This window comes from Cetorhinus maximus, chromosome 21 (assembly GCF_964194155.1).
Source record: "Cetorhinus maximus chromosome 21, sCetMax3.hap1.1, whole genome shotgun sequence".
NCBI lineage: Eukaryota > Metazoa > Chordata > Chondrichthyes > Lamniformes > Cetorhinidae > Cetorhinus > Cetorhinus maximus.
This window is the reverse complement of record NC_135899.1, coordinates 8,391,789-8,404,394: the sequence shown is the minus strand read 5'-3', so window position 1 is coordinate 8,404,394 and position 12,606 is coordinate 8,391,789. Positions and strand designations below refer to the sequence as shown.

General features: G+C 45.9%; 1 protein-coding gene across 1 annotated transcript; it reads left to right on the top strand.

The window, feature by feature from the left end:
- Positions 1–12,039: 12,039 nt before the first annotated feature.
- LOC144695504 (histone H4-like) lies at positions 12,040–12,351 on the top strand. The gene has a single exon (XM_078566381.1). It carries the CDS (start codon positions 12,040–12,042, stop codon positions 12,349–12,351), a length of 312 nt encoding a protein of 103 aa, XP_078422507.1.
- Positions 12,352–12,606: the final 255 nt, after the last annotated feature.

Genomic DNA, 12,606 nt, shown 5'->3' with positions numbered 1-12,606 from the left:
TGCGACTTTGGAACATTCTGCGTCAGAAAGTGGTGGAAGCGGGGTCACTGAATATTTTTAAAGCAGAGGTAGATAGATTTTTGTTAGGCAAGGGAATCAAAGGTTATCGGAGTTAGGTGGGAATGTGGAATTCGAAACACAAATAGATCAGCCATGATCTTATTGAATGGCAGAGCAGGCTCGAGGGGCCAGATGGCCCAATTCTGCTCCCCACCCCTACCTAATTCATATAATTCTCAGGATATGAAAGCATTTTTATAATGCTTCTAAGAAAAGAGTGACTTACTTACAGACTACTTACCAACATAGTGATCTTTGTGTCACTCGCAGTGCTCCTCCATGCACACTCCCCTCCGTGATAGGACAGGCAGCTCACACTGCACCGCAAATGTGGCAGCTGCACTCTTCCCCCACCACCGGACTCTTATCAAGGTCATACCTGTTCAGTCAGTGCCCGTGGGCACTGCACCTCTCTCCTGCAATGTCTCTACAGTGAACCAGTGCTCTCTGAATACAAGGGAGTCGCAAGCAGAAACACCAGGTTGCAATGGAGATTGATCCCCTCTGGGCCTGAAACCCATGAATGAAGACAAATCTCCCCATCAAAGCAACCCAGTGGATCTCTATAGTGCTGGGTTACCTACAAATGAAGCTAGGTCAGCCTGGGCACTTTTGATGGACTTGCTTTGGGAGCATCCTCTGCTAAACACGGGTGATTTACACAGGCGTGAAGCTGGAGACCCATCAGTGCTTATAAACTCTTGGGATTTGTGCAGGGCTTGCCAAGGCCAGACTCCTGGTGGCCCATTGTTCCCATTGTTCCATTTAATACCTGCTCCAAAGTTCTAAGGGAAGAATCTCTCTTGAGACTATAGTCCAAGAAATCCTGTTTGATTCCTTGGAATGCTGGGCTGGTTCCATTTCCAGCAGACTAGAGCTACTTTGTAGTTGATAACCAGACAGAACTTGTCTGTAGACTAACGTCATCCTTCACTTTCTTTGCCAGGCACCTGTTGTACCCAGCTGCAGACAGCACTTCGCGTGCCCACAGCTTGCACACCAGTCTGAGTTTAACCCAGAGCCGGACTCCCAACGCCATCTCCTATGGATCACCAGCTATCTGTGTGTCAACCATGGCTCAGTAGTAGCAATCTTACTTCTGAGTTGCAAAGTTCTGGGTTCAAGTCCCACTTCAGGGCTTGAGCACAAAAATCACATCTGATATTCCAGGGGGGTGCTGCACTATTGGAGGTGCTGTCTTCTGGTTGTGACACTATAAACTGAGGTCCCATCTGCCTGCTTGGGTGGATGTAAAAGATCCCATGCCACTATTTTGAAGAAGAGTAGGGAGTCCTCCCCGGTGTCCTCATCAATATTTATTCCACAATCAATGCCACAAAAACAGATTATCTGGTCATTATCACATTGCTGTTGTGGGAGTTTACTGTGTGCAAATTGGCTGCTATGTTTCCTACAGTGACTACATCTCAAAAAGTACTTCCTTGGCTGTAAAGCACTATGAGACATCCAGTTTGTGAAATACACTGTATAAATGCCAGCATTTCCTTTTTTATAAACTGAGCAAGCTTTACCTGAATACTTCATCTTATCTGAGCCCCCAGAGTGTGTAACTGCACCAGAGAGTGAGTGAACAGCAGTGAAAAATTGTGCGAGAAAGTTAACAACTTTACAAAGAACCATTGAGGGTTCGGGGTGAGTTTTATGACAGTTTTCAGGTCCAGATTGAGGTTTATGTTCATGATCTGGTGGGTTTATGAGGCTAACCAGATCCCTCTGCAAGATCAAGGCAAAATACTGCGGATGCTGGAAATCTGAAACAAAAACAAAGAATGCTGGAAAACTTCAGCAGGTCTGACAGCATCTGTGGAGAGGAAGAGTTAACGTTTCAAGTCCATATGACTCTTCTCCCCTCTGCAAGGTGACTGCCTTATAATTCGTTGAGAAACTCTGTAACAGCTACATGTCCATAAATGAAAAGTAATCTCATTCAAGCACACAAAATTCTTACTGGACTCAACAGGGTAAATGCAGGAAGGATTTTTCCCCTGGCTGGGGTGTCTAGAACCAGGGGACACAGTCTCAGACTAAGAGGTAGGCCAATTAGGACTGATATCAGGAGGAATTTTTTCACTTAAAGGGTGGTGAATCTTTGGAATTCTGTATCCCAGAGGGCTGTGGAGGCTCAGTCATTGAGAATATTCAGGAGAGAGATCGATAGATTTCTGGATATTAAAGTTATCAAAGGATATGGGGATAGTGCGGGAAAATGGAGTTGAGAAAGAGGATCAGCCATGATATAGTTGAATGGCAGAGCAGGCTCGAAGGGCCGAATGGCCTACTCCTGCTGCTATTTTTGATGTTCTTATATTAACTCATGCCTCAATGATACATACCTGACTGCACTAAATAGAGAGGTGGAAGGGTGGGTCTACCTACACCACATGGACTGTAGTATTTCAAGAAGGCAGCTCACCACCACCTTCTCAATGGCAATTAGGGATGGGCAATAAATGCTGGCTTAGCCAGCAATGCCCACATCCCATGAATGAATGAAAAAAAAGACTCCTTCTTTAGAGACCACTCTACCAAGCACAAAGATATATGTTTCATTGGATTGCCATGACGACCTAACAGATTAGCTAAAATAGGGACAGATTTAATTGGCCCTAATCATAATGGATGACTTCATTGGAAATTTAAATGGGGAGAGATGTCCAGCCAACTTACTATCATCCACTATATACCATGACACAAATTCAAAACCTACTCTGAGCTAACTACGAGGGAAAGTATCCATATTCACAGTCCTCATTAAGTGCTCATCATTCATTACAAAGTGTAATGGAAATTTGGAACCCACTCTCTGAAAAAGCTGCTGCAGCTAAGGGGGGAGGGGGATTAATTGAAAAATTCAAGAAAGTGGTTGACAGTTTATTTGTTAGGTTAAGGTACGAAGGGGATGTGGAGTTAAGGTGAGTAAATGGGGTTGAGCTACAGGTCAGCCATGATTTAATTGAATGGCAAAAGATAATTCTAGCAATCTCATTGGTTAACCATCGTTTTCCTCTTGGTCACTGTTTCCTGATTGTGATTGGTAGTTAATGTTGCAGTTTGCTAGTTTCTGGTTGGTGCGTTCCATATTTACTCAGCTGTGATTTGTTGGACTTTAGTTTAAAAAAATGATATTTTAGCCAATCAGGTGCAAGCATGATCTGCAATTTTGTGGAATTAAAGATTTTTAGAGAGAGAACGCGAGGAAGAAACTGTGCAGCAACTGCAGACAACACAGCATAAAAGCACAGAGGTTAGGAAAACATCACAGGTGAAAGAGGGAGAGAGAGTGAAGGAGAGAGAGAGGGAGATAGAGAGAGAGAGAGAGACACGTGTGAGTCTTCGACTTGGATACAATACCCAGTAAGCAAACACTGAAAGATTCCTGGAAGATGAGCAATATAGCAGAAAGATGGAAAAGGCAGATGTAGTACAAGTGTTCCAACAAAAGACGGAAATCAAAGAAACAAAACTTATTGCAAATATGACGGGGGATTAAATATCCTCTCAGGTGCTGTTGACATCTGAAACTACTCGAAGAAGGTCCCCAAAGCTGGAGAAAAAACGGATAGCCAAGCCATCAATAAATAGCACCCCTGATGGGAGGCCCCCGGCTTTGTGCCATGTCATTGAGGTTTCAGTGGTTACACAAAGCTCAATGGATGGAATACAAGAAGTACAATCCTTAGGAGAATTGGAGCCTCCCGAATGGAACGGTCATGAGGTTCAAAGCAACCACTTTCCCTCTCCACACTTCAGGCTGAATTTGCAGAAGAGTTAAGACCAACCCTGTGCAAAACCTTGAGCCCCTCAGACCCACAGCCCTATGCAACCACCCTTCCCGCTGTCTCCACCTTCCTTACAATACACTCTGCACCATACCTTCACCTTTGTACCCCCGACACTGCCAACCTTGCTCCTCCAACACCGAGCAAATGCATAGACAAGGATTTCATAGAGAAGGGAATTAGAAGGTTACGATGGTAAACTTAGATAAGAAAAGATGGGAGGAGGCTCGAGTGCATCATGGACTGATTGGACCGAATGACCTGTTTCCATACTGTGTATCCTATGTAATCTTATGTAATTCTATCTTGTCCCACTCACTACCACCCCCTTGCCTCAGTACTGCCTCCATCCTTTGCCTCTTCCTTCACACGTTTCCAGCTTCCTCTGGTTCAAAGGGCTGCAACTGAGGGACTGTAAATTGCACATTAATACATTAATTCTAACAATTCTTACTCACTCTCCTGGAACGATCGCCCCCTCACCCCCACCACCCCCCCGACCCCCCCTCACTCACCAGGAAACTGGAAGTGAGCCCTGCCAAATTCACACAGATCAACACAATTATTACTCCACGATAATTCCCAAGCTGCCAGCAATCTTTCCCAAATACATCAAATGTTGGCCTCTCTCACACTGGGACTCAGAACAATAACTTTTTTCTTTTATAACTCAATATGGATTCCACAGAATGTCTGTCTGGAGTAACACCAGCAATAATGTGGAGTGCAAGCACGGTGAGCCATTGAGAGCAAGATAAAAGCAAAATACTGCGGGTGCTGGAAATCTGAAACAAAAACAAAAATTGCTGGAAAAACTCAGCAGGTCTGACAGCATCTGTGGAGAGGAAGGCAGAGTTAACATTTTGAGTCCGTATGAGTCTTCATCAAAGCTCTGATGAAGAGTCATATGGACTCGAAACATTAACTCTGTCTTCCTCTCCACAGATGCTGTCAGACCTCCTGAGTTTTTCCAGCAATTTCTGTTTTTGACACAGGAGAGCATCCTGCCACTCAGCTGGAATAGCTGGTCAACTTGATTCACCCAGGTTTATCATTCCCACCAGTTTCAACACCTCGGCATTTATACAGTGCCTTTGACATCATTAATCATTCCAAAGGGTTTCAGACAGGAACGTAATCAAATCAAGCCATCGAGACACAGAATGAGGATCACAGGCCAGATGACCTGGTCAAGGAGGTCAGTTTTAAGTAGCATCTTAAAGGAGAAACGAAAGATGGAGAGGTTTCGGGAGGGAATTCTGGCGCTTAGGGCCTAGGCAGCTGATGTACGACCACCAAGAGAAGAGAGATATATCAGGGATGCTCATGTGGCCAGAATTAGAGGAGTGCAGGGAGCTCAGAGGGTTCTGGGGCTGGAGGAGGTTACTGAGATAGAGAAATTTGAAAACAAGGATCAGAATATTAAAATTGAGGTGTTGTTGGATCAGGAGCCAATATAGATCAGGGAGAACAGGGATGATAGGGGAAGGGGATTTGGTGTGAGTTAGGAGGATATGGGCTAGCAGAGTTTGACATGCTGAAGCGGAGATTGAACAGTGATGTCTACAAGCTGGACAGTGGAAGACAGGAGCCTGTACTGAACACACCCCGGAACCTACAGGACACAGAGACAGCACTGACCAGACAGTGGCAGACAGGAGTGAATCATTCCATTATATGCTTGTGAACTAAATCTGTGTAGGCACTCAGGTACACACAAGCTGCATGGTACCAGGCAGCAGTCCACTTTAATAAGATCATAAGAAATAGATGCAGTTGTAGGCCAAATTTTAGCCTACTCACTTAATCTATCTATAATTCCTTTGCAGACAATTTATATCCTCTTCACAATTTACTTTCCTACATCTTTGTAAAATCAGCAAATTTGGCTATAATACATTCAGTGCCTTCATCCAAGTCATTAATTTAAATTGTAAATAGTTGAGGCCACGGCACTGATCCCTGTGGCATTCACTTAGTTACAGCTTGCCGTTTATATACATATACAATCAGGTAGTGGGACATGTGTGAAATGAACAGTACCAGATGGTGAACTGGAATAATAACCAGAGAGAAATATAGCTGGAAATACCCCAATCATAGATTCATTATAGAACAGTTACAGCACCGAATGAGGCCATTCAGCCCGCCATGTCTGTTTGGCCTTCTGAAAGAGCAATTCACCTAGTGCCACTCCCCACACCTTCTCCCCATTACCCTGCACATTCTTCCTTTTTGGATAACTATCCAATTCCCCCTTGAAAGCCTTGATGAACCTGTCTCCACCAGACTCTAAGGCAGTACATTCCAAATCCTAACCACTCACTACAGCCAGGAAAAGAATGTTCCATGTCCATGGAGGCTAAGCAGCTTCCCTGAATAACCAGTGGATTCCCAGTATCCTGGTTAGTGCAGCCTGTGCCCACTACAGGCCACATGTAACAACACCTCTGGCCTTCAACACTCCCAGTGCATTCAATAGGAATGAAAACTGAAGTCTTCCAGCTTTCCAGAACCTTCCATCAAGAAAGACCTGTAAAACAATTTAGCTGCGCCAGCCTATTCCTCCTGACATAAACTCCCAATGACTCAAATAAACTATGCATGATAACAAGAGGCCACTGAGGCTGTGTGGTGGTACGTGGTGTGGGGAGTGGGTGGGAGATGGTTTGGGGTGTGGGGCTGTTGGGTTGTGAGAAACGCTGGTGGTGTGATATGGCATTATGGGAATGGTTAGAGGTGAGATGTGAGGTTGTGAGAATGGTTGTTGGCGTGATATGTGATGTGGGAATGTTTGGGGTGTGATATGGGGTGTGGGAATGGTTGGCAGGGTGATATGGGGGTGTGATATGAGTGTGTGATTGGTGGGCGTGGGAATAGTTGGTGATATGGGGATGTAATATGAGGTTTGATATGGGTGTGTGATGGAGTGGGAATGGTTGAGGTGTGATATGTTGGTGTGATATGGAAGTGTGGGAATGGTTAGGGTGTGATATGGGGGAATGAGAATAGTTATCTGTGTGATTATAGAGGTGTGACTATGGTGGTGTGATATGGGGTGTGATATCAGGGTGTGATATGGGTGTAAGGCTAATTGGGAGTATGAGATATGGGCATGGGGAATGATTGACCATGTGAAATGAGTGTGTGGGAATGGCTGGCAGTGTGATATGTGAGTGTGAGAATAGTTATCAGTGTGATTATAGGGGTGTGATTATGGCGTGTGGGAATGGTTGGTGGCGTGAAATGGGGTTGAGGGAATGTTGGTGTTGTGATATTGGGTTGTGATATCAGGGTGTGATATGGGTGTAAGAATGACTGGGGGTGTGATATATTGACATGTGGGAATGGTTGGCAGTGTGATATGGGCATGTGGGAATGGTTGGCAGTGTGATATCAGGGTGTGGGAATGGCTAGCGGTGTGATATGGGGGTGTGGGAATGGTTAGCCGTGTGATATCGGGGTGTGGGAATGGGGGTGTGGGAATGGCTGGCGGTGTGATATGGGATGTGAGGAGGGTTGGAGATGTGTCTTTTCTGGAAGGACACTGTCAGTGATAGCAACAACAAGGGTTCAAACAACACCCCAGCTGTGTTGAGCTATCAGAGTGAATTCCCTCCTCACAATCCTTAGAATTTTACCCTCACAATTTCAGCCGAATGGAGCGGAACAGAACGGCAGCCAATTTATGTACAACAAGCTCCCAAAAACAGCAAACTTACAAAGACTAGATAATCTGTGTTTGTGATCTTAATGAGGGATAAGTATCAGCCAGCACTCCAAGGAAAACTACCTGAACTCTTCTAGAGATAGTGGCCCTGGGATCACTTATGCCCACCTGGGAGTCCCTCAGTTTAACATCTCATCTGAAAGATAGCACCTCTGACAGTGTAGCACTCCTTCCATACTGAATTGGAGCGTCAGCCTGGATTTTACTGCTCAAATCTCTGGAGTGGGACTTAAACATTGAATCTTCTGACTCAGAGGTGACTGAGTTGCCAACTGAGCCAAGCCTGACACCCTCTGATGTGCTTATTGAACAACCCCCCTTACAGGTTTCACCAATTTTATGAATGGCTTCTGTCTCTGTTTGGCTGGTTTTTAATGGTGACAAGCTGTTTACTCGATCTGTTATCTTGGCTCATTCTGACACACTGGCTGACAAGTGAACTGTACTAAAAAGGCTCACCTGGAGTGCTCGCCTCAGAGGTACTAACTATGCTTTGAGAAAAGTGCGGGAAGTATTTAACGTCAGACTTATGGAGGCAGCAGATGGCAGGAATTAAATTTTATAGGGGTTACTGAAGCTGACAAATAATAACTGGTGAGAAAACAGCCAACAGACTCAACAGAGCCACAGACTGGAGATCCCAGAAGGTTTGTTAAGTTCTTTTCTAGTTGGCTCATGGCTACGTAAAATTGTACAACTCAGTTATTGCTTCGTTTCAAAGTCAGCAATTGTAGGAGTCTTTTCAAATATTCCTTCTTGGGATGTGTCATTTCTTGGCAAAGGCCCCTCTCACTGATAATTATTACTGTCCCAGAGGGTGGCAAAGGTTCGAGTTTAGGTCGGGGTGGAATAGGCGAGGGGTGGGGGAGGGCACTAAGCAGAAGGAACAGCACAAAATCACGGAGGAAGCAATGGCCAGATGTAGCGTAACAGGTTTAAAGCTCTCTGAATCCAGGTGATGGGGGCAAGAATTGGACCAGGAGCAATGGAGGGAATTGGAGTGGGAATCAGAGCAGAAATTGGAGAGGGAAACAGAGCAGGAATCAGAGAGGGAATTGCAGCAGGAATCGGAGAGGGAATTGGAGAGGAAATCAGAGAGGGAATCAAAGAGGGAATTGGACAGGGAACCAGAGCAGGAATCGGAGAGGGAATCGGAGCAGAAATTGGAGCGTGAAGCGGAGTAGGAATCGGAGAGGGAATTGCAGCAGGAATCAGAGAGGGAATTTGAGCAGGAATTGGAGAGGAAATGGGAGTTGGAATTGGAGAGGGAAACAGAGAGGGAAATGGAGGGGGAATTGGACAGGGAATCAGAGCAGGAATTGGGGAGGGAATCAGAGAGGGAAATGGAACAGGAATCGGAGAGGAAATTGGAGCAGAAATTGGAAAGGGAATTGGAGAGGGAATTGGAGAGGAAATTGGAGTGGGGATTGGAGAGGGCGTCAGAGGAGAAATCAGAGTGGGAATTGGAACAGGGAATGGAAACAGAGAGGAAGCAGGAGTGAGACACCTCAGGAGAATCAAGGGAACAGTCCCTTGGCGTATAAGGGTATTCGACAGAGCAGGAGTTAAAGTGGGATGGAGGAAACAGCACCAGCTACATTATGATGTAGAGAGTGGACTGAGTATGAAGAGAGTCACCAGAAGTCAGCATAAAGTTAGCTCCTAGTCTGGGCTATACTTTGTACATATGTACCTAGTTACGTGTTACATTACTGGTCAGCCTTACAAGCGTCTCAACCTCTTTGTGAGACCTACGAACAATCCTTACAATATCCCTGAGATGAGCTAAATGGTGGAACGATGGAGGTGGAAGGTGTGGGAGGGGATTTGGAGAGTCAATACCAATTGGAGGGGAGAGAAAGAGGCAATGCCAGGGCCAGGAAAAGCCCAAGGACACCTTGCAGGGGCTGCTGGAGAGAATGGGGGCGGTGGGAGTGGAGTGTGCAGTTCAACTCCTACGACTCCCTCTGGCCTGCAAGGATTCTGATGGGAAGCTCAATGTCTTTCCTCACCTGACTCTACCCCTATTCCAACAATGACCACATTTCAAAATAGACTCCATTGTCTGTGAAGCACTTTGGGATGCCCTGAAGTGACGAATGGCATGTTGAAAATGTAAGTTCTTTTTCATCTTACAGGTGCAGATTAGACACTGGTGTGATGTACAAGAGAGCAGTTAGCCCCCAGAGAACTGTGTGGCATAGGGAGGAAACAGGGGGAGAAATGGAAGGCGTGAAGATTGAAGAGAAATCCCTCTGGATTTAAAGAGGATGGCTGTTATTATTCCCAACCGGGATTGGTCTCCTGTCCTGATTAGATCCTGAGATCAGCGATCACGTTTTAACGTTCTTGAACCAATTTGGAAAGGACAGCCAGAAAATAAAAACAAATGTCAAGTTTCACCAAAAAACTAATAATGTTAGAAAAAGGAGAAGCCAAGCGTGCAACCAGCTGGTTCATTAAACCATCAGAGTGACAATATCTTTCTCAAAGGGTTCGAAAAGCAACCCATGACACCCTCAAAACAAATTCTGGGCAACAGTTTAACAGTTTAAGGTTTAAACCTTAAACTTCTCCAATGAAGAATCCAAGGGCTCAGTTTTGCTACAATATGGCAGCTCGCCACACAGCTTCTAAACAGCAGCTTGGAAACGCTATCATCTTATTCATCGATAGAAACCCTATTTGTCTGCCTTCGCTCATTGCCTCATTCTTTCCTTGCATAGTGCAGGGTTTGAATGCCAACTCCCAGAGCAGCTATAGCTATATATAATATATTGACATTCTTTTTAAATTTCCTGCCGCAGCAGGAGTGCTGGTTTTTTAGAGACTGAAAGGTCTGCAATAAAACTCTATTTGTTGGTAGCATTCTGGCCTCTGAGTCACAAGGTCGTGGGTTCATGTCCCACTCCAGGGACTTGTGCACAAAATGCAGGCTGATGCTCCCTGCGGAGTACTGAGGGAGAGCTGCACTGTCAGAGGTGCTGTCTTTCGGATGGGACATTAAACTGAGACCCTGCCTACTTCCAGGTGGATGTAAAATGTTCCCATGGCTACTATTTCAAAGAGGAACAGGGGAGTTAGCTGTACTGTTCCTGGCCACTACTTATCCCTTAACCAACATCACAACAAGAGGTTATCTGGTCATTATCACGTTGCTGTATGTGGGAGGTTGCTGTGTGTAAATCAGCTGCTGTGTTTTCCTACATTACCACAGTGACTACACTTCAAAAATATCCCATTTGCTGTAAAGTGCATTGGGACGTCTTGAGGTTATGAAAGGTGTGATATAACTTCAAGTCTTTCTTGTACAATATTGATTAGGAATGGATCTCACTCTGTTAACCTTACGTGCAGGTTCATTGCAGATGGTGACTGTTCTAGTTCTTGTTTTACTGCCCCATCAACTGGGTCTGTAGACGGACTTTAGAAAGCACAGATGTTAGACTAACTGGTAGGAGAGATACTTTTTGGCCACCTGGACATAGTGTCCAGTCTATCAAAGACGACTTTGCAGGAGTTTTGCCTGAATGTTTGTGGAGCTGGCTTCAAGAAGGACATTAGCGTTTGTTCAATAATCCTCCCATTGAATCGGGAGGATCCAGTGGAGGCAATGCTGATGGAATTTCTCTGGCACTCTTTATGTGTCGCTGATATACAGTCCAGGTCTCACTGCAGTACAGGACTGAGGTGACAGCAACTGCTCTGTTCACGAGGACTTCTACTGATTTGTGGAGATCTTTGTTGCCGTAGTTTTTAGAAGGCTGAGCTGGTGCGGCTGATCCAGTGTTGGATCTCCTCAGATTTCGAGAGAACTGGCTGCCAAGTTATGGGAAGTGCTCAATGTATTCCAGAGTCTGTCCTTCAACATATATGGGGGATGGAATATTTGGCTGACCCAGCTAGACGTGGGTTGGTATATGTGCTTTGTTTTCACAACATCTCAAATGGTCAGCATTCCAGGGGAGGACAAAGAAAAGGCTTCAAAGCCTTGACATTAATGATTGGGAGGAGCTTGTTACTAATCATCCAAATGGCAACAACTTGTTCGTCAGGCTGTATCACGCTTTGAGTCGTAGGGCCGTAACTTTCTCAGAGTGGCAATCAGCGTCGGATTGCCACTCCATGCCCACTTACCTACGCCAAATTTCTTCTGTGCCTGTCTCACCCGGCCTTCAGGCTCGGCAAGATCCAGACAGCACAGCTGCCTCCAAAGACCAGCGTCGAAATCCAGCACCGTTGAATTGACGGAGGACACGACCCTTTTTAAGGCACAAGTTGTCATAAAGCAGGTAAGTTTAATGGTTGATTGAAAGGCCAGGGAGAAGGTAAGTGCCTAAGGTAAGTGAAAAGGATTTTGAGGGGTGGGGGTGTTCGGAGGTCGGATGGGGATGGCGGAGGGGCTCGGACATCGGGAGTGGTGTTAGGGGTCAAACATCTCTGGGTGTGATGTCTGGTAGAGGCAAAGGCGGTAAAGGTCTCGGTAAAGGGGGTGCTAAAAGGCACCGGAAAGTCCTCCGAGATAGTATTCAGGGAATCACTAAACCCGCCACTCGCCGCCTCGCTCGTTGTGGGAGCGTTAAACGCATCTCCGGCCTCATTTACGAGGAAACTCGCGGGGTTCTCAAGGTTTTCTTGGAAAATATAATCCGGGACTCGGTCACCTACACAGAACACGCTAAACGCAAGACTGTTACCGCCATTGGTGTCGTCTATGCCCTGAAACGCCAAGGGCGAACTCTGTATGGGTTTGGTGGTTGAGAACTGTTAACAAAAACATTTCAATAGGGGTCAAACATTGGGAGGGGTTGGAGCAAGCCGGGCATTTGAGGGGTTGAGGGCCCGGAGGGTCGGACATTTGGGGGGGGTGGGTTGGAATTTCAGGGGTTGTGGGTCAGACATGGGAGGTCGGGTCAGAGCGTAAGAGTCAGGCCCACGGGGTGGGAGGGGGTATAGCGTGAGGAGTCCCAGCAGGTGGGGGGAATCCCATGGGGGGGGTCGATGGGTGGGGGAAAC

Excerpts from the sequence above, each read along its gene's own strand:
- LOC144695504 (XM_078566381.1), top strand. The coding sequence starts at position 12,040 with ATGTCTGGTAGAGGCAAAGGCGGTAAAGGTCTCGGTAAAGGGGGTGCT.